This window comes from Manis pentadactyla, chromosome 14 (assembly GCF_030020395.1).
Source record: "Manis pentadactyla isolate mManPen7 chromosome 14, mManPen7.hap1, whole genome shotgun sequence".
Lineage (NCBI taxonomy): Eukaryota > Metazoa > Chordata > Mammalia > Pholidota > Manidae > Manis > Manis pentadactyla.
The window spans coordinates 53,666,238-53,692,233 of NC_080032.1; the positions used below are offsets into that span (position 1 = coordinate 53,666,238).

The 25,996-nt window shown below is 43.7% G+C and overlaps 2 protein-coding genes across 9 annotated transcripts in view; one reads left to right on the forward strand and one right to left on the reverse strand.

Annotated features, from left to right (window-relative positions):
• The window catches only part of LOC118917226 (collagen alpha-6(VI) chain), a 173,088-nt gene that overhangs the window by 137,752 nt on the left and 9,340 nt on the right, over positions 1 to 25,996 (forward strand). The window contains exons 33-36 of one of the 5 annotated variants that reach the window (XM_036894780.2): positions 2,814 to 2,910; positions 5,678 to 6,352; positions 8,764 to 8,857; positions 21,961 to 24,047. In XM_036894780.2, the coding sequence (XP_036750675.2) occupies positions 2,814 to 2,910; positions 5,678 to 6,352; positions 8,764 to 8,857; positions 21,961 to 22,180 (1,086 nt within the window). In that variant the 3' untranslated portion in view covers positions 22,181 to 24,047. Of the gene's footprint in view, positions 1 to 504; positions 668 to 2,813; positions 2,911 to 5,677; positions 6,353 to 8,763; positions 8,858 to 21,960; positions 24,048 to 25,996 lie in introns of those variants that run through there. The other 4 variants (XM_057491870.1, XR_005026735.2, XR_008993763.1 and 1 more) reach the window with 4 other exon arrangements.
• Positions 25,414 to 25,996, reverse strand: part of PIK3R4 (phosphoinositide-3-kinase regulatory subunit 4) — a 74,305-nt gene continuing 73,722 nt past the window's right edge. For all 4 annotated transcript variants that reach the window (XM_036894768.2, XM_036894767.2, XM_036894766.2 and 1 more), the window contains one exon: positions 25,414 to 25,975. In XM_036894768.2, coding sequence (XP_036750663.2) covers positions 25,805 to 25,975 — 171 coding nt within the window. In that variant the 3' untranslated portion in view covers positions 25,414 to 25,804. The remainder of the gene's footprint in view (positions 25,976 to 25,996) is intronic.

Sequence of the window (25,996 nt, forward strand, 5' to 3'; positions counted from 1 at the left end):
TTACTTGAGGGGTGGGAGACAAGGAGAGCACAGACCCCCTGTGGGCTCTCCCAGCAAAGCAGTGCAGCAGAATCCATGAGAAGGATGATGTGAGGCCAACACCAGTGTGTTGGTGGTGATTGAATATGAAGCTGAATCACCAACTAGTGCCACCTCCAGCAATACGGAAGCTGGCACATTGTAGACATTCAGAGCACAAACCGATGGCACGGCCCCTAGATGGCATCCTGGGGACACTGTCACACACTGAGGTGGGACCCACTGACATGCAGCTGCGGTCCCAAAGTTAGCTTATGCAGAGGATGGAAGGTGGGTCCTATTTGTGGAGGGCAAAATTTAAACTGGAGCATCCTCTATTCTGCCCTCTCTGGGCTCACTTACCCTGTTTGGGAAAATGGTGTGACTGGATTACATGGTTTCTAAAATCTGTTCTAGCTCAAACATTCTGTAATTTTTTTTTCTGGATTCTGGTACTTGGCAATAACAAAGCCCTTTCCCCACCAGATGTACCAGCTGGTCTGACCCATGCTCTCTGGTTTTGATTTCCTGATCACTCGGCACAATCCAGATGAAGTGCAGGCACCATTCCCTTGAAACACTGCCCATATACCTATTAAAGCCAATAAAAATACAGCCTGATTGTTTCTGCTGGCATTTTAATCAAGAGATAAAAAAATGTTTATAGACCCAAAAACCCAATTTAAGCTGCTTAAGTACACACACATACACACTCCAGGTGGATTTATTATAAAGATCAGATATGACTCAGGTGGCCTCTGGCTCTGAGTCCAGGTTAGCAGCCTCTGCCCTGTGCTCGCCTAGACACAATTCAGCATTTCTTCAAAGAACCGTGTGCACAAATAATCGGTGAGCAATGCAGGTTTTCCTGAAGGTGGTGTGTCAGCAGGAGAGGCACCATCATGCAGAGAGCACTGTGCTCCACTACTCAACGTCCCCACTATGTCACACCACCCAGTCCCTTCTCCACTGCTCTGCTCTCCCAGGCCCTGCCTTCCCAACTCTCTCACTACATAACGCTCCCCTCCACTGCTTTCTGTTTCCTCCTTCTCAAGCTCTTGGCGCACCACACACTCCTTTCTCTATACAACAGCGCCTGGACATTGAGCTACAAACTGCAGTCCCCACCTACTCCCTCTGCCGTCCCCTCTAACCCAAACGGATGAAGGCAAACGGTGGTCTGCCAGGGAGGAGTCCTCAGAGCACAGATTTCCCATCTGTTACACACAAAACACATGGGTGGGCGCAGAGGTGAGCCTCAGGGAGCGCCCCATTCCCGCCCATTTCCCTTGCTTCTCAGCCCGCAAGGTGGAATATGGCCACGCATGCTCACCTCCCGCAAGGCGCTGCCAGCTCCGTATCCCTGAGCCCGTGGGCCCGAGGGGCTCGGATGTGCATCCCCGGAGCCGTCCGCACTGCTTGGGGGAATGGGCGCACCCCATACACACCCAGACGCCCACGTCCTCCCCATAAAGCATGGGAAGGGAACTTCCCAAGAAAGGGGATGAGCCAGCAAGACCCCCAGGGATATTAAATGCATCTGTCCCGTTTCCTAGGCATTAGAAAGGATCAAAACTACAATTCTTCTTCAGCTATCAATGATCTCTGAGTCAGGTGGCTGACAAGCTAACTATTCTTCACTGTTTGGAGCCTCCTTATCTTCTGCCCTGTAGCCCCAGGCAGGTCAGTAATAATGGTGCCACCAGAGAAAGCGTGGGAGTTGCCCTGCGGCGGCTGCCTAGACAGGGTCTGCCTGGCAAAGCCAGCTCCACGCCTGGCTCACGGTGGGGACTCAAAGATGGGTGTAAAGACTGTGATGTCACTCGGTTCTTGGGACTTGGGGTGGCAGACATGGGGCGGGGGCTCTTATCCTCTTCCTGAAACGGCTTCTGTGTCCAACATCTTTTGATCCATCTGTTAACCTTTGAGTTAACCTGTTAAAGGGGATGACAAACATGAGCATGAACTCACTGGATTGTAGAAATGATGGCAGGTGTCTTGCCAATGGGTTTCAGCCCCGGGCAAGTTCGCTATGGATTCAGTGTCACCAAAGAAATTGACAGCAAAACACTCTTTGGGGTGAAAGGGTTATACCCAACTTTATTTCCAGGTGGCAGGTCAGTCATTAGAATCCCATTCACTCAGAGCGAGTCTGCATGCAGCAAGCCGGTCTCTGCTTCTGGGCCCCTCTGTCCTCACAATTGTCTTGCACAGCCGTCCTCTGGGCCTCTGTCCCCAGTGCTGCCACCACTCCAGTCTCTGCTCTGCTCTCCTGCAGCCTTGCAGCCCTCACCATGGTGCCCCCAGAGCACTGGGCAGAGCTCTTTTTATAGAGTCAACAGCCATGTAGTGCCCACAGGTGTGCAGTGAGCTAGTCAACCACAGCCAGGTGAGAATCCTGGCAACAGGAACTCTGATTTTATCCACAGCAGGGAAGTGCTGAGTGGTCTCTAAGGAGCCACGCGGTGTCCACCCTGTGCCAGGCAGTGCCTGGGTGTGTATGGGGTGAGCCCATTCCCCCAAGCAGTGCGGATGAACTCACTCATGCTAGATGGTAGTGTGATTATTCCATTCTACAGATGAGGAAACAGAGAGGCAAAGAGACTTGTCCTACAGCCACAGGAGTGTGGGTTTCAACCCAGGCTGTGCTCCAGGCACCCAGCATGGTGGGCCTCCCAGGACCACCTTAGGAGGAGAGCGCTGCTGGCCCCTGTCTCAGTTCTCTGACCAGCCCTGGGAGGCTGTCACAGCCCCATCCGCTGAGCTGCTCTCTCTCCTGCCTCTGCTGCTTGCAGATTGACGACACGGGCTCATTCCAGGTGATCATGGTTCCGCCCGGGGCTGACTACACGCCTGCACTAGAGAGACTCCAGCGGTGCACTTTCTGCTACGGTAAGACCTACAGGGAGAACACAGTGTGAGCAGGCCCGTTCAGCAAGTCGAGGCACTGCTGGTAGTGACCTTGGGAGAGTTTCCCTGGGGCTCTGGGCTCCCCTCTCCACACCGCATCGCCCGCAGAGGGAGCCTCTCAGCGAACTGAGCAGGGCCTCCCTGGAACCACAGTGGGAGGGCGACATTACAGGTTCTCTGCTTCGTGCAGCTTCCTGGAAACAGTAATAATTTTTAGAAAAATATAGCCTGTCTCATTGCCAAGATTTTTATGCTGTAAATTATATTTATGTTTTCTAAATTGCAAATGTTCACAACCCCCAAAAAATGCTTTACAGTAGAAGTGGAAGTTAGCAGAAATTCATGCATTTCTCACGGGAAGAAGCTTGACAGACATCCAAATGTTAATTCAAGCATCAAAAAGATTTACTCTGTTTGTCCATTGTGTTTTATACACAATCTCTACATCTAGCTAGATCTATATTTGAGTACTACTAATTTGAGTGTCCTCAGAATTATGAAGACGGTGGATGTTGCTGAGATTACTGGGTGTGTGTGACAGCTGTCAAATATCAAACATTTATTGTAAGCCATGCATGGTTCTAATTGCTGTCCATAGCATTGAGAATGGTGTGGTGGAGTTCATTCTTAAGCTACTGTGCTCACTGTGTTCTAAGTACTCTTCTAATTGTTTCATTCAGTCCGCAGGATCGCCCTAAAAATGTTAGAACTATGGTTACCCCATTTTACAGAAGAGGCAAATGATGCTTAGAGAGATGAGACAATTTGCCCAGGGCCTCACAGCCAGATCAGGCCCAAGAAAATGGGCTTTAAAACACTTGCAATTTATGATGAACAGATATTCTATTATTCTGCTCCCTGAAACTCTATATTTGGCCTTGAAAAATGCTTTAATTTCTCTCCTTCTCCATGTTTATCAACAAGATGCTAATGTTTATAAATGATATCCCAGGGAGGCAGCGACTTGGGGAGAAGTAGGATTTCTTACAAGGACCCTCCCCTCTTTCTATCCTCTTCCCTCTAACCAGTGTCCCTCCTCCCGCCCCCCAGCCCCCAGGGCACAGGGTTGGTTGGGCACTGGCATTCCCACTCAGAGCAGTTCTCGGGCCAGTCCTGCTGCAGGCAGAGGCCCCGCCCTCTGTATTCTCAGCCTGCTTTCAGATGTGTTCGTTCCAGCAGCATGCCGGGATGCTGCGCAGTCAGAAGCACATGTGTGACTGGGGATAGATTTTGGCTCCATTTCTTGGCTTAAACCCTTGTTTGTCTCTTAGGCAAATAATGGAAGGTATTTTGGCTCGCACTGCCTGCAGTTAAAAAAAACACAAAATTGAGCAAACCGCAGCCCGCTGTCCCTGATTTTAGAAACGGACTTGCACGCAGGTGATTGTTCACTGTCATCTGACCATTAAACACAGTCATAAATTTGACTGAATTTCAGTAAGGGCATAACTTGCTGAAAGCCACATCTTTATTGAGTCTATGAGCAAGACCAAGGTTAGGAAGTTGGCTGCATCCCCCAGGATCTGCATCCTGGTTATTAACCTTTTGTGTAATTGCTCTTATTTGCAACACAGGCCCATATCTAAGTACCAGATGTTCACAAGCATGTTCCTCCATTTCTTTCTTCCCTTTAGTGTTTAAAGAGGCATTCTCACCCTTAACCACCAGCTATTCCTGAACAAATAGGATTACAGATGTTAGCCCTGGAAGGCTCCCTGAGTGAATCTGTCCAGCCTCCTAATCGCACAGAAGTGAGGCCCAGTGGTGACCTGGGCAGGGACACAGGCACTTCTGTTACTGGGTACAGTGAAACGAGAACCCGGGCACCCTGGCTCTCAAGCCAAAGGGCCTCCCCACTGCTGCACATGTAGAACACCAATCACATGTAGAAACTTCTAGAAATACTTGTATATGCTTTGACAAGATGATTTTACTCTTCTACCCTCATTCTCTTCTGCAAACTTAGAAGATCAGGTAACCCCTAAGATCCTTCCGTTTCCAATTTTTTTATTCCTCTGAATATTCATTGTGGTCAGATCCAATAAAATTCACTGTTTTTATTACTACACATTTTTATTAAATGTGTATGATAAGCCTACTTATCAAATTGACCTCATGTTTTATGAAATATGTAGTATTTATATTCATTTATTTGAGAGACAAGTATTGAGCTTTCAACTAATAAGCACTATGGAGATACAAACATGAGCAATAGCTTTGTCCTTAATGTGTAAACATAGGCAGACACTGAGTTACAAACCTTTATTTAAGTTGAAATAAAAGATGCCTTGCTTTTTCACTCTTACTTTCTAAGCAGATTACTTTTCATAGTAGAATGGTAAGTGGAATAATAAGGGCCATTCGTCTAGCCTGTATATCGCCAACCTAGAGAGAGGACTAGTTTCTATGTCATGATGCAGTATACTCTCAGAAGAGACAGGCTGTCTGCTGCAATCTGTATAAACTTAAAACACAGTCAAAATTCAACTTCTGTTGAAGTCAGCCTAATCTTTAAAAGTCAGACAGCATTAGTGGCTGGACTCAGGTCACAGGCTGAGTATAAAATCTGTACTTTTTGGTATAGATGCAAACCTTATACTGGGAAGATTTCCTGTTGAAATCACAGTAAGTTAGTAACTATTTTAACATTAAATATTATGCAGTTTCCAGTTGTTGAAATATTTGAGATGCTGTGTCACCTTTTCTGCCCAGTTCTGTTTAGTAATCCTAAGTGACTTTTGGTCTACAGATGCATGCAACCCGGATTCTTCCTGCAACCAAGCCACCCCACCACCCGCTGTACAGTCCTACATGGATGCTGCTTTCCTTCTGGACAGCTCCCGACATGTGGGAAGTGCTGAATTTGAAGACATAAGAGGCTTTCTGGGAGCATTGTTAGATCACTTTGAAGTCAGCCCAGAGCCCAAGACCTCTGTCACTGGGGACCGGGTGGCCCTGTTAAGCCATGCTCCCCCCAACTTCCTACCCAACACTCAGAAGAGTCCTGTTAGAACCGAGTTCAACCTTACCACCTACAACAGTAAACACCTCATGAAGAGGCATGTGGAAGAATCAGTCCAACCACTAAGTGGAGATGCCTTTATCGGCCATGCCTTGCAGTGGACTGTGGACAATATCTTCTTAAGTACACCCAATCTGAGAAGAAACAAAGTCATATTTGTGATATCTGCTGGGGAAACCAGTCACTTGGACAGGGAAACTTTAAAGAAAGAATCCTTGAGAACCAAGTGCCAAGGCTATGCCCTGTTCGTGTTTTCCTTGGGCCCTGCCTGGAATGACAAGGAGCTGGAGGAGCTAGCCAGCAGCCCTTTGGACCATCACTTGGTCCAGCTTGGCCGAGTTCATAAACCTGACCACAAATATGGTGTGAAGTTTGTGAAGTCCTTTATAAACTCCATCAGGCGTAAGTCATAAAATCTGTTAAGAGCACACTTGGTATTCCCAAAAGTAGAGTTGATGAGCTGACACGGATTCTTGGAAACCTCTGTCCTCACGGGCACGGCAGGGTCAGAAAGGAAAGTATGTAATCATGGATGTGGAGGGAGGAAACCTCTGATTCCTAAGCACTTAATTTTTTGGCTCATCTTTTTTATTCCTCTGTTCCTATGGAGATACAATCATAACAAGGAGCTGCTCACACATCTGTCTGCCCGGAGCAGTATAGCTGTGGGGTATGAGCCACAGCCAGGACTTTAGCTGCTATGTAAAACCCTTCCGTGTAACATTCACACACTGCCCTTTGATGGAAAGTTTCACCAGTTAACGTGCCAAAAAAGAGAGCCAAAGAAAAATTCAACAGTTCTTTGGCTTTGCTTTTACAAGTTACAAAGGCAGAGTTTGAGCATTAGGAGACACCATTTTACCTGTCAGGAGGAGAGATACATCCCTGCAAGTTTCTCAGCCTCTTTTAATGGCTTTTTATGAGGCCAGTAATTAGTATAATTGGTGCCCATAAAAAAAGAAACATGAGGTGTATTCTTAGAGTGAGCGTGTGCCTTCAAAGGATGCAGTGCATTTTGAATGCAGCAGGATGGGTAAAAGGAAGCCATGTCCTGGCACAACTGTGTAGGATTTCTGAACGTTTTCCTAGTGAACGAGCCCTTGGAGTTCAGAGGAAAAGTGAATACCCAGTGTAGCTTAAGGGAGATTCAGATTGTGTCTCAAACTTGTCACTGACATGCACAGCAAGACCAGGGAGGGCTGCAAAGGCACCAGCTAGTCAGCACCAGCGGGGAAGTGCCGACATAACTGGTGTGACGGCCTCTGCTGCACCAGAGTCTCGGGCCTCCCCCTGCATCCTGAACTAGAATCGGCATTTTATCAAGATCCCTGGGTGATTCACATGCACCTCATGGTTTGAAAGAGGAGCATTGTGAAATACATGTGGATGTGTTCCAGAATAAGAACCAGAAAAGGGAGTTAGAAAAAAGAAGGGGAAAAAATGGGGCTAGGAGTCATTCCAAAAGAAGGAATCCATGGCATTTGTAAGGGTGAAACACCTAGAAATACTCTGAGAAACGTGTAAAGAAACACTCGTTATGAGCAAAAAGTTGAAAGGAAGTTTAAGACAGAATTTCCTTCCCAGTCGCCCAAAATTCTTTGTGGTGTCTCATGATAATTAGTCAAACTATATGATTAGATAAATGACACCTGATGTTTTAAGAATTACTTGGGGTAGGTGAGAGATCTAAGGTGCTCTTGGAAAGCCATAACTATGACACAGTAACCCACCATGTTTCCAGAACTTAAGTATCTAGTAATCTCCAGTCTTTACATTGAAGCTCCAAAAGCACAAGAAGCTGCAAAAGGCTTTGACGCCGTCACGGTGAAGCTTGCACCCCTGGTTCCTCGGCACACCCTCAGACTCACTCCCGCAGCCCCACATCAGCGCACGTCTGCCAGGGGCCTGCTCAAGCTGCTCACGCCGAGGTGCAGGGTGCGGGCAGTGACCACATGCGGCCCCTGCCCTGAGCCACGCGGCTTGTTCTTCAGGACGCTGCCGTGATGCAACTTCCTACTAAGGAACGGCCACGTCAGAGTCAGCACACTGTCTAGGAGAAGCAAAACCGCTGACGAACAGCCTGAAGTTTTGAGACAGATAAAAAATTAAACATCAGACTCAGTAAAAGAAATGCTCCCATCCTGTGGGGGAGCGCACAGCCCAGCCTGCCGCAGCGCCCCCGAGACAGAGCTCCATCCCAGCCCGGGACTCGCTGCTCCTCACCGCGAACGCGCACCACCAGGAGGGGGCTCTGGCTTTACAAGTTCGACTTAATGCTACAAGGAAATAAATAATACATTTTCTAAGTTTTCCATAAAAAATGTCTTTTAAATGGTGTGGGAAAAGGCATGCTTTATTATTAGGAAAAATTAATATGCTTCCAAATGAAATGAGCTGCTAATGAATGAAACTCAGGCTGGCCCTGTGGTTCCTGTTGTTAACAATGGAGACCATAAAGTGAATATCTGTTTCCCTTTACATTTTTATGTTCCAAAGGAGCAAATGAACAATTACTATTCCGATTAGTTCATGTCAGTTAGAGGACAGACTCTTAGGACTGGCTCATGTTATCTCCTCTAAGTTTGGCCGACTCTAGCAGCTAAGGGCATCTTACTGAAAAGCGAGTTGAATTCTCCACTAGAAAATCAGCAGAGATGTATTTTCTAAGTGCAGTGTCAGTGACCTCCTGAAAAATCCACTTTCATCTCATATGACCACATTGGTTGGTGCATGTTGAAAACAGTGAAGGGACCCTTTGCTGTAATGTTAATAGCCGTGAATGAGAGACTCATCACAGGTGTTTCTCTTCCCAGGTACAATCAACAAATATCCACCAATAACCTTCAAAACCAAGTGCAACAGACTCAGCTCCACAGACCCAAAGCAGCCCTCACGGCAGCTACAAAGGTATGTCCTGCCTGGTATCAGTCAGCCAGCGCACAGGACCCCATCCTCCACACCCTTCCTATCATTTCCTCCCCCTCCTCTTCTCTTCCTCTATCCTATTTGGACAAAATATTTTGCTACATGATGTTAAAATATGATTTGAGAGAACAGAGATAATCAAAAATGGCCAGGTTGATCTGAAAAACAACCAAATAGAGTTATTTTAAAGTAGAAAAATCTAATTATTGTAAGAAAACAGCCAATGGGACACCCTCATGGTGATGAGCATGGCTAATGGCCAAATCTTGGTTTCTAAATATCATGCCCCACTAAAAGGAACCAGGGTTTCTTGAAGACACAGCTAATTCAAGGCTGCAGCAGGAAAAGCACAATGTGAGCCTGGAATATCTGTTATGCCAGAAAGCAAGAAAGTAGTCAAAAGCTACTAGTGTCATGTCAAAAGGGCAAAGGAGCTATTTGAAACAATTCCCAATGGCCCATTTTGGACAATTAAAACAGCACAAGGATAGTGCTGGTAAAGAATTATAACACATTGAATTTTAAAACTCCACAAGTCTATACAGAGACTCCAAATGGGAGGGGTTGCTATTTTTAATAGAAGTATGCTAGCTAATAAATGTAGAAGAATGATGGAATTCAAAAATCACCAGGTTGTCATCACAGTGTAACAGCTGAGTCAGGCAAAGACCAAGGAATGCTAGAACCATTGGGCAGCAGGTTGCTGGGGAACAGGCTATTCGCAGTCTCACTGTAATTTTAATACACTCACGTATCACTCGTTACTAATTACAAAGAGGGCAGTGTACCTCTACATGCTGAGATCTAGCAGTACCCACCTTAACTCAGATCTGACGTATGTGCCTCCTGAGGGGAGGAGGGAAGAGAGACATCACCTCTGCGAGATTCTTGCTGGGAATGTTTGACCCATGTCTAACAGGGAGGAAGCCACTGGGCAATTCCAGAGTGTGGGACATTATTCAGAACAGCTGGGTTTCAATATCATGAACAGCAGCAGAGGGATGTGGGGTACTCTAGAATGGGAGAAGCCAACAAGGTGTAACAGCCGAGTATAATGGTGTTTACATTGACGGGATCCCAGATCAGGAAAAAAAGGCATAAATAAATGTCAGGTGGGGGCAACTGGGGAGAACAGAATATGAACAGTGTTAGATGTTACTGATTCCAATGGACTTCCTTATGTGTAGCAATACCTTCATGATCCAGTAAGATGTCTTCTTTTTTTTAACACTCACTAATTTTTTCCCCTTCACCTATTTCACCCATTTCCCCCACCCCACTCCCTTATGGCAACCACAAGTCTGTTCTATGTCTATGAGTCTATTTCTGCTTTGTTTGTTCATTTGTTTTGTTTTTTAGATTTCACATATAAGGGAAATCATATGGTATTTGTCTTTCTCTGCCAAGCTTATTTCACTTAGCATAATACCCTCTAGGTATACCCATGTTGTTGCAAATGGCAATATCTCATCCTTTTATATGGCTGAATAATATTCCATTGTGTATATGTACCACATCTTTATCCCTTCATCTGTCAATGGTTACTTAGGTTACTTCAGTATCTTGGCTATTGTAAATAATGAAGCAATAAATATAGGAGTGCGTATATCTTTTCAGGTTATTGATTTTGTTTCCTTTGGGTAATTTCTCAGAAGTGGAATTACTGGGTCATATGGTATTTCTAATTTTAATTTTATGAGAAACCTCCATACTGTTTCCCACAGTGGTTGCACCAGTTTACATTCACACCAACATCCTCCACATCCTCACCAAACACTTATTTCTTGTCTTGTTGATATTAGCCATTCTAACTGGTGTGAGATGTAACAGGCAGGGTAGATAAAAAGAAAGCTATGTGCTGTTAGTTCTGGTGAAGGGGAGCACAAAATACCAAGACAGAGCAACTTAAAAGCAACCAGAAAGAAAAAGCAGATTATCTACCAAGACACTTTTAGGCTGGCAGCTGAATTATCAGTAGCAATACTGGAATTCACAAACTATTGAGAAACTTTAAAGTAGTGGAAGAAAATTTTGTCAACTTAGAAAACTCTTTCAAAAATAATAGTAAAACAAAGATAATTCAGACAAACAAAAAACAATAGTTCACCTCAAAGACCTTTGCTAAAGGAACTTCTAAGATAGTGCTTCAAGGAAAATAAAAGTGATTACAGGAGGAAAGACTGAGATGCAAGAATAGTGAAAGATAAAAATTTGTCAATATTTAGGGAAATCTAAATAGGTGCAATATATTAAAGTACAAGTAATATCTAATTTGAGGGGGCAAAAAAAAGCTGTACTTGTTAACAAAGCTATAAAAATGAAATATTTGGAACCTGGTGGTTTTACCAGAAAAAAAGTTGTACTATAAATATTAATAAGTATGTATTTAAGCATGAGAAAATACATTGAACACTAAATCTTTTGTTATTTAAAAAAATGAAGCCTTATACATCTCAGGCAAGGGAGACAAGCAAAAATAAATAAGTCGGACCACATCAAACCAATGATTTTCTGCACAGCAAAGGAAAGCCATCAACAAAACAAAAAGGCAACTACTGTATGGGAGAATATATTTGCAAATAAAATATCCAATAAGGCTCTATTATCCAAAATATATAAAGAACTCATACAACTCAACATCAAAAAACAAATAATCCATTTAAAAAATGGGCAAAATACCAGAATACACATTTTTCTAAAGAAGACATAAAAATGGCCAACAGACACATGAAAAGATGCTCCACATCACTAATTGTCAGGGAAATGCAATTCAAAACTACACTGAGGTATCACTTCACATCAGTCAGAATGGCCACTATCCAAAAGACAAGAAATAACGAGTGTAGGTGAGGATGTAGAGAAGAGGGAACCCTCCTACACTGTTGCTGGGAATGTAAATTGGTGCAGCCACTGTGGAAAACAGCATGGAGGTTCCTCAAAAAAACAAAAATAAACATACCATTTGACACAGCAATTCCACTTCTGGGAAATTACCTGAAAACAAAACCGCTAATCTGGAAAGCCATATGCACCCCTATGTTTATCACTGCATTATTTACAATAGTCAAGATATTGAAGTAACTCAAGTGTTCATCAATAGATGAATGGATAAAGCTGTGCTATAGCTATACAATGGAAGATTACTCAGCCATAAAAAAGAAAGAAAGCTTGCCCTTGCAACAATGTGGATGGACCCAGAGGATATCATTCTAAGTGAAAGAAGTCAGATAGAGGAAGATGAATGCCATATGATTTTATTTATATATGGAATCTTAAAAAACAAAGCAAAAAAAAAAAAGAAATAGACCCAGAAATACTGACAACGCTCTTGGTTACCATAGAGAGGGGCTGGGTGGGTGGGAAAAATAGGTGAAGAAGATAAAGAGGTACAAACTACAAATTATAAAGTAAGCTATAGGAATGGAAGTACAACATAGAGAATATAACCAATAATGATATAATACCTTGGTATGGTAATGGAGTAACCACACTTACCGTGGTAAGTATCTAGTAATGTATGTAATTATTGAGTTACTATTTTGTACATCTAAAACCAATATAATATTGTGTATCAGCTATATTCTGATAATCAAAAATGAACTCTTGAGCCATAAGGGTAAAAAAGGCAGTACCAAAAAAGCAACATAATGTATGTCATGTGGGGTGTATGGAGTTGAAGGGTTCCAGGGACATGTGCCGACTGAGCAGGTGGTTACACTGTGGAAAAACTTTACTCTCTTAAAAATACCTTAAAAAAATTTAGGGCACACACCAGAAAAAGACAAAGAGATAGAAGGTAGCTAACTACCAAAAATGTAGGAAGGGAAACTGGAATAGAAACAAAAACAACATAATACATATTTTTTTAAATAAAAAAAGGCAAGAAAGGAAAAAAGGACAAGTGGAAAGAAAGCGCAAAGTGAGAGCAGGATCAGATCCACTTAGGCACATCAGTAACCACAGAAGTACGGAAACCAAACATCCGGTTATAATCAGGAGCTGATGCCCTAAGAAACAAAACACAATCCAGCTGTAACTTGCAGCAGATACAGCTACAAAACGAGGATATATAAGTAAAATCATGGAAAAAATATACCAGACATGCGTTTTAGAAGGAAGCTGGACTAGCTGTATTCATACAGATAAAACATACTTTTAAACAAAACCATTCCGTAGGGATAAAGAGAGTCACTATATAATGACAAAATACTCAATTCATGAAGAAGGCACAAGTGTCCATTTACAAGAGGGTGATAAAATAAATTTAAAATATGCAAAGTGGAAATTGAAAAACTACAAAGAGAAACTGCCATTGAACTATCACCAGAGTCGGAGATTTCAGTACACCCGTTTGGGCGCTGATAGGTCAAGCAGACAAGAATGAGTGAAGATGCAAATTTTAGACTCCTGCATAGAAATATGAGACACTCTTCCAAAAAATTCACGAACGTTAAGTGTTGATTCAAGGTGGAGAGTTTACATTGTGCATCTGTAACTTACCAAGCATCAACAAACCTTGAACAAGTGACATGGTATAATCCAAATGGTTTGATCACAATGCAACTGAGTTAGAAATCAATAAAAACAGTATTTTTCAAGCCCATACATTTTAAAATTAAAATCACATTTCTAAATAACTAATGGCACTTCAGTCTCAGTCTCATAAATAACTAATGGCACAAAAATCAAAATGTAAACTTAAAAATACTTAGAACTGTATGACTATAAAAATATTACATCCCAAAACTTGTGGGATACATCAGATTTAATAATTTAGTAAAGTTTTAGGTCTTAATTCTTATATTAACAGAGAAAAAATTTTAAACTCTACAAGCTAATGAGCTAAACATTGCTCTTAAGATATTATAGAAAGAGAAAGAATATACCCAAAGGAAGAAGAGTAGAACTTACTTTTTTTATATCCTAATAAAGAAATGTTATTGACAAAAGCTAGTTGTTTTAAAACTTCACTGGCCAGGAGCCCAGGCAGGGCTGGAAGCTGGGGAAATGTCCAGCGGCAGACGCTGCTGGGGTCCGGCCTCGGCAGGTGCGTGGTCGGTGCCTGCGGAGCAGGGCGCCCCCTGCTGCAGACGCCAGCGGCCACAGGCACGGGGGCGGATGGGCGGCCACCTGGGCATACTAAGGGGCACTTGGAAACCACACCCCCTACGCATTCTGCTTGAGAGGCAGGCGGCGGCGAGGAGGTTTCTCGGTGCTCCGGGCAGGAGGTTCTTCCCGTCTGAGCATCGTCCTGGATGCCCTAGAGGTGCAGCACCTCCTGCATGCCTGCCGTGGTGAAATGTTGGGGAAGGGCCGGGCCCGTCAGCAATCAGGACACGCCGGTGAACTCCCTGCAGGGTTCCTGGGCCCCAGGCCTTGTCCACAGGGCCGAACACCAGCGCAGTGTAACAGGCCACACAGCTGCTTCTGAAGCTCCCGCCTGAGCCCCAGAAGTGAGGCGTAACTGGGTGCTCAGCACTGAGGGAGTCAGGAAGGTGGGCTGGGCACCTGGCCTCAGGGACAGCTTGAGTAGCAACTGGGTAATTCTGCTGGGAGATTTTTGAGAAGTACTGTAGAAGCTGGTTCTTATCAGATGGGAATGAAAGGAAGAGACAGATGGCCCTTGAGGATGAGACTGCAGGGCTACCTCTGTCAGCACTTAGATGCCCTCAGACCATCAGCCAGCTGCTTCATGCCCAGCCAGGCAGGGATGCACTTGTGCCCAGCCTGAAAGCAGCAGTGCATGGGAGCCAGGATGTGAGCTGTGTGGGCACATGCAGTCACCCAGGCCGTATGAATAAGGCATCTCCTGTAGTTTTGCTCTCCAAATGTTTTCCGGACACACAAAATGTGTGTTAAAATAAAAAGAATTCTTTAAATAAAGTAACCTTTGTAAGATAAATTCTAACTGAAATAAGCAGGCAATGAGAGGCAACAAAAGGCCAGGCAGTTTATTTGAGTGCAATCCCGGGCAAGGTTCACCAGTCTGCGCTAATACAGGCTGGGGAAGTCATGATTAGCAGGGCAGGCAGCAAGTTTTTAAAGAACGTAGGAGGAGGCAGAGCTTGGATTTACAGCAGCGTGAGGATTGGCTAGCCTAAGGCACATTTTTCAGGTTGGGAGAGGGCAGCAGCCAGGGACTTTGGCACATCATCAGTGTCCGACATGCTCACCCCTCCCTCCAGTGCCTCCAACCTTACATTCCAGCCTTTTGGTTATAATGGGCGCTGACTTGATCTGGCTACTTCCAGCTGAGGAGGGGCGGTGCGGGTAGGGTTGAAGCTGGTGGGAGGCCAGAGGAGGCTTGGAGGGAAGGGGTGAGTACTGATGTACCCACATGGTCTTGTTTACTTCTACTGTCCAACCTTTCTATTGGTGGCCGGAGGTTCTAGCAGATATGTTGTCTTCATCTCTCAGGACAGATATATCTAGCATGATCACTCAGGCTTTGCCCCGTCCAGTACTGTAGTCCAGACAATGGGAGACAGACTAAGGCTTGTTTGTAGCAGGCAGCCTGGACGAAAGAATGGAAAGACGAGCATTGGGCGGGACAAGGGGGTATCTTTCTTAGGAGTGAGAAGTAAGGTAGGTAGGAGAGGTGTCCAGGGGAACTTGAGATAAGAGAGTATAAGGGTTAGCGACGACCAGGTGAAGAGGGACTACAGCTTCGTTGATTATCTGCAGGTCTCAAACAAGCTGGTAGGCCCCCGATGGCTTCTTGACTGGAAGGATTGGAGTGTTACAGGGAGAATTAGTTGGTACTAGAAGCCTTTGGGAAAGAAGGTGGTTGATGATAGGTTGGATGCCCTTGCGATGGACTTGGTAAATAAGAAATTGGGGTCTAAAAGGAGAGGAGGATGGGTCCTTGAGGCGGATGAGGACCAGAGCATGATGGCTCGACACTACAGGAGTAGAGGTGTCTCAGACTATCAGGTTAATGCTGGTTGATGGCACAGGAGGGTCTGTGGAGGCCTCAGGGCTACAACTTATATTGGCTAAGATGATGAGTGAGCTCGGTTGGGGATGACTAAGGGGCAGGGAGATAGAGGCATCAAGCTTGGAGAGGAGATCTCTCCTTAACAAAGGGATGGGACAGGATGGGATGACTAGAAATGAGTGGGTAAGAGGATGGCTCTCAAAAGTGTAGGCTACTGGACCTGTCTCCAGAGGCTTAGAGGGGGTTCCTGTGACACCCACGACCAAGGCCTGGGAAGGATGTAAACGCCCGTGAAAGGAAGGTAAAACAGAGTAGGCAGCCTCTGTGTCCATCAAAAAGGAGATGGACTTACCTGCTACCCACAGCGTGGCCCTGGGCTCGGTGAGGGTGATGGGGTGTTTGAGTCTAGGAATCTTCTGTCTTCGGGTAGGCCCAGCAGGTCTGGAGGGGAGTCCCTCAGGGGGCCTGCCTCCCACGAGACTCTGTCGTGGGGGGATGACCTTCCCCAACTGGGCACTCTACTTTCCAATGACTTCTCTTACTGCAAACTGGGCAGGGTTTAGTCGGCTTGTTGGTCGGGTCAGGGCATCTTTTTGCCTAGTGGTCTTCTTGGCCACACCGGAAGCAGGGTCCCAGAGGCTCATGAGCTCTGGACCGGTCTTTGGTGTGATGAGACCCCTGTCCTGCCAGCCACAGGGCCGCCGCAAAGGCTCGGGTTTGGGACACTGTCCTCTTTTTATGTTTTTCATCACTGGTATTAAAGATTTTAAAGGCCATGGTTACCAGGTCACGGAGTGGAGTCTGCAGTTCTTCTTTTGCCTTTTTAACTTATGTCTTATATAACTAATACTTGTTTTGGTGAAATCTAGTTCTTTACTAGTTTAGAAGTAATAAAATAGTGACTATAAATGACAAGACTTACAAATGACAATGGTTAAAGATCTGATGAGAGTTTACTGTAAGACAGTTGACATAAGGAAATTCGGATATTTCTGTAACACAAAACATTCAGTAACAAAGTTTAGCATTATTCCCTTTGACAGTACTTTCTAGGTAATTTAGCAGGTAATTTTATATGAGATAAATAAGTCAAATTGGCCGAATACTTTCTCTAATGAGAAAAAATTTCTCTGACATGTTCCAGGGGCCCTCTGGAAAATACCAGAGTTAACTAGAGGTAAAAGCACTTTTTTGAATTTGATTTTGGGAAGCTGTTAAAGTTTTTTTAAGGCATTTGTTTAAATAGAATCATAAGTTACTATGAAACAATACTTATCTATTCAACTAGAATGACAATAAAATATTTTAAAGGCAAATACAGAAGGTTACACAGTTATTAGCAAAACTTAGCTTTTGGTTTTTTCATATTAAGATCTCATTATCTTAAACATTCAGACAACTCATTGAGACTTTAAACATGAGAAACTGTTTTGATAAAACAATTAAAGAACTCTTTGCAATCTTTCAACATTAAGAGCAGACTAACAGTTAGGAAAACTTTCTTTTTAACTGAAAACAAAATTCTAATTTTGCTGTGTACTTGATACTGAGATTCATTTGCTTTAATTTTATATAGCATGACCATATTAAATTCTTCCACAAGCTTTCTACAACTTTCTTTTTACATTCAGTGTTCTCCCTCTTTAAATAAATAGCTGTACTTTAGAACAATTACTTTATTTTACCCTCAACAAAATGAATTTTCATTCTTTACACTTTGTCTTATTAAAACACACATCCTTTTAGCAAGTAGAGATGTTTTCTTCTTTAAATAGCTTTAATTAGACCTCAAAACTATTAGGAACTTTAATTTTCAGTGAACACTGACAAGTGGGCTATTGTAAACCATTGCACTAGCATTCTTTAGATTAACAAATTCATGAACACACTTCATAATTCTTGACACTATGTGCTTTACAGTATAATCTCTAAGCACAAAATATGTCTACTTAACTTAGCAAAACGTGAAGATTGTAGGTCACTACAAAATTTTCAGGCTGCAGGCAGGCACACACACTGCAATACACAATCACTAAGATGTTCACTTGCTACGCCCAGCTCACCCACTCTCAACAACCACACCAGACCACTTACAAAATGGTGGGTGTGGGGAGGGGTGTAGGGTCGGGAGAGAAAGGAGGCAGGTCTGTGCTGGGAGGAGTCTTGTCCATGGCTTCTGGAACCAGAGGGCGGGAGGGGCGTGTTCCGGTGGGGGAGAGGGCGGTGAAGGCGGAAGGAGAGGGGGAGGGGGTGGTGCAGACACCGGAAGAGAGAAGCAGGAAGGTGGCGTGGTTGAGAATGTAGGACTTTAAGATGGCAGCAACATGGGGGAGGACAAAGAACTTAAAGATGGTGGCGGAGAGGGGTGGGGGTAGCGAGCTGAGAGAGGCAGGACACTAAGGTCCTCTGGCAGATCTGAAAAGGAAGAAGGACTGGGCAGAGTAAGAGGCTGACAATCTTTAACTGGAGATCAGGCCAGGAGAACCTGGGTCATTGAACACTTAACATGAAGGTCTGGGCAGGAGTACAAAGTCCAAAAGGCCTGCACATATGGGATTTCATCCTACTCTCCGCTCCAGTGGCAATAATTAGTCAAGTCAGTGAGGAGGCTAAAATCGAAAGTTCCCTCAGGGGGCCAGCGAGATTGGTTGCCAAGGGATACTGAGGCCTGGCCTGAGAGCAAAGAAAGACTAGCTTCCGTTTGCGAACTTCCCGGGACAAATATAGAGTAGCCAAATTAGAAATGAGACACCGCAGTGGGGTCTGAGCCTCCACTTTTGAGGGCTGGTTCCCCATGTCTGCGTCACCCCCCCCAACTAATCCCGCTGAGAGGAGCACCCAGTGTCCCAAGTGCACCACACCACAGGGCCAGGAGCGGGTATCCCAGATGCCCGCAGCGAATGGGCTGGATGCCCCAACCTGGACGTAGCTATGATTTCAGACGGACCAGGTAAAACAGAGTTAGGAAGGGAAACAGACCGGGGGAAACTGAGGGACTCACCAGAAAATAGTCCACACAGCGGAGAGCAGGCTGAGGTCCCGGGTAGGGGAAGGAGGGGGTGGGGCCACCGGTGGCTGGTCGGGGCCCCGCACTCACGCTCTTTCCCGGGTTTTTTTGGCACCAAATGTAAGACTAATTCTAACCAAAATAAGCAGGCGATGAGAGGCAACAAAAGGCCAGGCAGTTTATTTGAATGCAATCCCGGGCAATGTTTGCCAGTCTGGCTAGTTACAGGCCAGGGAAGTCACACCTAGCAGAGTAGGCAGTGAGTTTTTAAAGAAGGTAGGGGGAGGCAGAGCATAGATTTACATCAGTGCAAGGATTAGCTAGCCTAAGGCACATTTTTCAGGTTGGGAGGGGGCAGCAGCCAGGGACTTTGGCATGTCATCAGTGTTCAACGTGCTCACCCCTCCCTCCTGTGCCTCCAACCTTACAATCTTGTCTGCATTTTCTACTCCAACACATCCAGTCAGCTGGTAAATGCAGCATGGCTGATTCCTGGTTATTTGCATGGATGGAGGAATCCACCACCACAGAAAACCAGTCTGCGGTTAGTCCCGCCCACCTCACTTTATCTGTTTGCCACATCTTTCCACAAGCTTTCTGGAGCTGGGCATAACTTGCAACATGAATTGACTATATTTCATTCCTGTGTCTTTATCTTGACTACCCATTGTGGGAGGGAGTTACCAATCAGTAAAAAAGTATCTGAACAATATAGAGTAGGAGGAAGAAAAGAAGAAAGTCTATGATTCCCAAACAGGGTAATCAAATTACTCTTATCCAATGCTTATCAAATACAAGCTCCTAAGTACAACAGAGTGGGGGGGAAATGGAATTCAGAGAGAGAGCATTTCTCAAGCTCAATCTTTTTGAGAATAAAAATATTTGAGGGGGGAAGTAAGTAATATCTTGTTATAGAAGCAGTTACCAATTTAACAACCTCTTAACAAAGGAGGAAGATAACAAAGATAACTTACCATAAAAAGGATCCAATGGAGGGGGGCAGGAGTGGCAAGACCAGTAGGGTGAAGATGAGACTCTCATCATGAAAACTCTATTCTAGACTCAATAGAAGGCATTCTCTATAGCCACGTTCTGTGCATATAGGCAATTAAGACATTGAAGAATTAGAGTTCATAACACAGCAAAGTGGAGGTAGGTGTGAGGAAACTGAAACTGTATTTGCACTGAAATTTAGCTGGGACTGCTGTTCTTGATAACTGGGAGCCTGCTGACTCAGTACATTCCTAACGATATTGATGGTACTGAACTGAGATACATTTTGGGCTTTGCATTTTAGAAGCCTGGACATACAGTATGTAATGCATGAAGGCTTCAGGGCGTATGTGCATGAATGTTTCTGTTGGTTTCACGTCTCCTTTATCCCTCTCACAACAGGTAAAAGATTATATGGTGTATGTCTACACGTGTGTGTAAGAGGTGAAGTAATTTTAAATTCTTTATCTTTCACATATTCATTTTCTAAACACTGATGCTTTTGTGAAAGAGATCAGATTTATTATTCCTGGTGTCAACATTTTGGCCTTCTCTTGAATCTTCCCTTGATGGCAATTCGGCTAATTTCTAAAGTTCATCAGTATTGATAATACTCCTCTCATGACACCAGGCCCTTGTTCTGAGCATATTTGCCTTACATTCATTCTGAACAGATTCACGAAGTTTTTGTGCCTGGCTCCTCACGCCTTACCTGTCCATCTGCCCCAGGACATTTGCCTTCCTGTGGTATGACCCACACACCCAGTGCTTCTGATAGCATGATACTCACCGTTTCACTTTCCTATTCCAAGTATCTCAGAGGTCCCCACAACATCCCAAATAAAAGCCTGATCCACCGGCAGGAGGCCAAGCTCCTGGCACCAGAAAGCTGGGTTAGTTCTGGCAACAGCGCTGACCTTCACCCCATGCGCACATGTATCTCATCTCTCACAGTGCCATGGTGACCAACCTGGGGGACCTCAGCTGTCTGCAATGACATAGGTCATTTCTGACCCTATTTTACACCTGAAAAAACAAGGATCACTCTAGCTAAGTGTTTTGCTCAGAGCTGCTCAGCTAGTAAGTAGAGGAGCTGTAATATGGTTTTGGACCCAAAGCTCTTTCCACACCTCCCAGTAAACGAGGTTGTCTGAAATGGCTCCCTACCTATGCTGTCCAATACAATAGCCATTAGTTTTCAATTAAATGAAATTAAAAATTCCATTTCTTATTCACACTAACCACATTTCAAGTGTTCACTAGCCACACGTGGCTGGTGACTGCCATAATGGTCGGCAAAGATTATAGGACATTTCCATCAGCACAGTTCTATTGGACAGGCTAGAACATCTAGTCAGCACTTTGCTTCTGGTTTCTGTCTGGCGTTGAAAGTCTCCCAGACTCTGACTCCAAGCCTCCTCTGCTGTTGGTCACTCAGTACTCCAGTGAAACTCTTTATGTGCCTGCTAGATGGGGCAGTTTTCCTATGTTCCCCCCTGTGCCTAGCCCAGGGCCTCCCGCAGAGCAGACGGTAGACCCTGGATGGACGGGTGGGTGAAAGGGAGGGAGGGAGGGGAGGAGGGAGGGGCATCCATTCATACTTTGATTAGACAAATCTTGAGTGTCTGTGCGCTGGTCACTCTTGCTGGGATTACTGTACGACAGACATGGTCTCATGAAACTTGCTGTCTGGGAGGGTGGAAGAGTGGGGAACAGATCACAAAGAAGGTTACAAGTAAACAAAAATTCAGATAGTGATTATTATGGAAAAAAATAAGAGCAAGCTGTGCTGAGTGACTGGGAGTGGGGTACAATGTGGAAATGATAGCATGGTAGTCTATAATGAGGTTCCATTTGAACCCACATCTCAGTAATCAGAAGGAACCCACCATATGAAGTTCCGGGTGGGACAAGCTCCACAAAGAAGAACCTTTACTGTTGAGATTATACTTGCGGTAACTTGACAAGATGTCTTATTTATTGGCTTTGATACATATGCCCCATGTAAATCCCCAGTAAAATTACCCTGAAAGAAGAATGCAACAAGGAATGGGTGCAACATTTAGGGAGGAAGGCAGATTAACACAGGGTCTATTGAAGCTGAAATGGTATTTATCTTCTATGATGCTTCTTTTTTTTGTTGTATAGCTTTGCTCCTGGACCACATAAAGCTACCCTCAAAGAAGACGTATTACAGAAGGCAAAATTCTTTCAAGATAACAAGTATCTTTCAAGAGTAGCAAGAGGCAGCAGAGATGGTACTGTTCAAAATTTTACCAGAAACATATTCCGTACCTTTAAAAATGGAAAACAGGTGATAAAAACTGCTCCCAAACAACATGATAAAGGACATGCTCAAAGAATTTAGCCTCAGAAAGGATGGTAAAACTCTGGACTTAAATAATTAAGTTCACTGCCATCACCGTGGGCAACTTTTATTTGGGTATCTGCCTGTATCCAAGGTCCAGTCAGAGGGCTGGACAAACCACAGGTTGTAGATGATCCAGCAACTTGACCCCTTGCATTTGTTGGTATTAAGATGTCCTGTCCATTTATCTGACTGCTCCTGTTAACTCTAGCACTGTAAGCTGATGTGTTCAAGAACTGTTATCATTAAAAGGTGGAAGAATGAAAGAAGTATTTTTGAAAAGTCTAGTGGAAATATAACTGAAGGTAAACTTTATATAGTGTATACATGGGCTAATTCTTTTGATTATAGATCTCTGTCTAGTTCACTTTATGTAAACCAAGACTTTTTTCTCAATTTAATACTGTTTAATGCTCATGTAGTTAACCAAAGATTGTTCTGGGAGACTCCAGAATTTATCTTAGTAATTGGTGCTTCTGGTATGTCACAACTTTGGACATTTGGCTTTCCAGGATGATTGCATTTAAGCACACCTCTGTCTCTGCATGGACCAGTCGGGGGCTTGTGCTACAAGTTTCCTCTCACCTTCTGTAGTTGTTTGCCTGGACAGGTGAGGGGCAGAGAGTAATTTTCCCCAGCTGCAAATCCTCCTTAACCCCATGAGAAACTGATTAATTCCTCCAGAACATAGATTATTGCTTTTGAGCTGAAGTTCCTTCTCATTATACAGAGCCCCCTGCCCGGCCATTTTGATGGGCACTTTTCTTTCCTATTATTGCCATTTATTATTTTTTTACTAATCTATATATCGTTTACCCAAGGAGAAGACAGGCACAATTGTCATGGGTAATTACTTTTGCAATCAGGTAGCTACACTCAATAGTGCATAGCACCAAAGAGGACCAGCAAGCTCTGGACAGAGCCTCAACTGCATAGTTTGGAAAAGATAAGAAAGTTGTTGATATTTGGATCTACAAATCCACGTGGGGTTGCAAAGATGCAAAGAGATCAGAGTAAGTTAAAGCAGGAGAGGTCTCCGAAGTACCAAGCCTCTGGTGGCCTCCACTGACAGCCACTCTCTCCCCATCCCCTCACGTAACTAACTAATCTTACGGAAGGGCTGATACTATCAGCAACTGAACAGCAGGCAGCATTTAGTCCAGACACAATGTTCAGACCTTACCTTGACCTCTGAGAGCGGCTCCACAGTTGGAGCCAACGGCCCTGCTGGGCAGAGGACCACCCTCTTCAGCCAAAAGGGAAGCCTCCTTGGACGCACAGCAGGTGGGAACTGACACCTAAGACCAGCAGGTATGATCAGGTTTTTTTCTATACCTCTACTCATAAAACTTGGGAACAAAGGGCCACCTGCAGTGTTTTTTTAAACCACCTCTGCCATCCTTACTCAGGTGACTCCAGAGGGAGAGCTCCCAGTGTCTTCAGAGGGGCAGGGAGTTAAAATGTCAACTTCACACTCAGGAAATAAGAACAGGAAAGCACATCAGGTTTCTTCATATCCTAAGTGGTGCTTCAGGGTTTAGAAAAAATTTGTTTCAAATACAAGGAATTGATGAGCAATATTTAAAAGGTATTCTAATAAAAGGGATTTTTCTGGTTAACTTTGGATTAAGCAAAAACTCCTTTCTTATGTTTATTGCTGGAAGTACTTTTAAAATGTATTTGCCTATTTTTTCTGCATTGATCAATAAAGTACACCAAACAAATATCCCCTTGGTGATTGAGATTTAGCATGTTGGCATATTTTAGCATTTTGGGTCATCTTTTTCATCATTACTAGGTAAAGAGTTTGAAACATACTACAAATATTAAGTTCCTTTTAAAAAATAAATCCCTAATATTACCATTTTCCATGATTTTCTTCTTTCACCCCAAACAGGAAAGCAGCAAAAGTTCAGTATAAATTAAATAAAACCCTATTTAAACCAAGAATTACACAAACAAGCAGTGATCATTCTTGGCTTAAAATGTAAAGTGACTATGCCTCCTATTATTTTTGTACTGAGCTGTAAGTCAAATGTGTTAGTGAAAAAAAAGTTGAAAAAGAGATGCAACTCAATATGGCTTCAGATTGTAATACTCATGACAACTCAACCCAGTGACCTCTTTTTAAAGGGGGGAGGGGAGAACTTTAGGGGGATTAGAAGGGGTGGCAGGAAGGTAAGGGGAGAAAAGGATCTCCATCAGCCCATTAGATTTTTCTCCTCAGCACTTCCCACATTTATCTAATGGCTCCAGGCTTGAAGCTCATTCTCAGCACAACAGTTTGTCTCAAAAAAACTTCTCCAACCTCTGCAGACTCTAAATCTCACTCAATAGCTAGAGACTCTTAAATTGGATCTTAGCAGACTTTAAGGGAAACAGAGGCAATGTAACAATGTCAAATTTGCAAATTCTACTGACCCACTGGGGGGTCTGGCCTGGTCAGCCATCACTCCTGACTTGCACCTTTCTGGATAACAGTATTTTCTAACAGTTTTGTTGTTCACCTGTCTGAACATTATGCATATTGAACTGTGAAGTCAGACATATGCATTGCAAACTGCCATCTACCAAAACTGAAACCATGTAATTATAGAAAATTAAATGTCTGAAATATTTCTTAAGTAGTATTTTCCCCAGATTCAGATTTTCTGTCCAACTTTCTGGTTTTATATAGATTCACGTAACTAATTTCAGACTTAACTATTCTGAACACTGTAAACCTTTCTGCAAGTGGATGAGAAGTAAATGTGGAGAGAGAATCAGGTTTGTGTACAAACAATAATCAATAATCTTGAAGGGCTCATTTTAGTGAGAAAGGTGAATTTTGATCTCTTAAAAATATAAATGTTTGGTGTATTTTTAACAGCTTAAACCTTTTCTTTTTCATGCATTTAATAAATAATCTGTACTGGATAAAAGTAAGCTGGTGAACCAAATTTCACAGTTTATAGGCAAGCCTGCAGAAAGCAGTAATGGTGGCCAAGAAGAGACACATTTCTCTAGATCTGATACAGGGTCAGTTCTACAGTGTTAAATAACTAATAAAAACGACTATAAAACACACAGAAGTTAAGAGCAGAAAGAGCATAACATTGAGAGTCCAAAGATTTGGGCATAAGGCCTAGTTCTGTCAGTGACTCCTTGTGACACTGGTCCATTTATTTAGAACAAATACTGCGGAAGTTTATTCTTTTGTTAATTACTGGTAAACACACCAAGAGAAGCAAACCTTAAGATGCTTGAACACAATTTATTGGCTGGTCTGAGTAGTATTTTTAATAGCAAAAACGTGTTTACATTATAATAGCTTACAACCATCTTTTCCACCATCTTTTTCCGTACAAAGTGAACTGACATCATGTAAGTCTGAGCATTTTAAATCCCTCACCTCTGTGACCTATACAACAGAAAAATCCCAGATACTGCCACCTGGCCGGTTCTCGCAGAGATGCACATATACTAGCCAAGAGCAACGTCCTTAGCCGCCTTGGGTGGGATCTGTTTAATTTGTGAAACAGTACTATAGAGACATGGTTTTGAAAATTAAGCACTTCTCTAAAAAAACTCTTGAGTTACGGTATATTTATAACTTTGTTACAAATTGTACACATCACTAGGCTTTCACTTCCACACCTTAACAATGCCATCTCTAGAGGCAGTCACGATGAAGCCCTGTGTGGTCTGGAACGTGGCGACATCCGTGATGATGTCATGGTGCCCCACAGGCAGAGACTCTGGGCCTCTCCGGGGCGTGTCATCACTTGGTCCAACCTTCTGCTTGTTCTGAATTTCCTGTTTCAGGGTTAAAAGTCA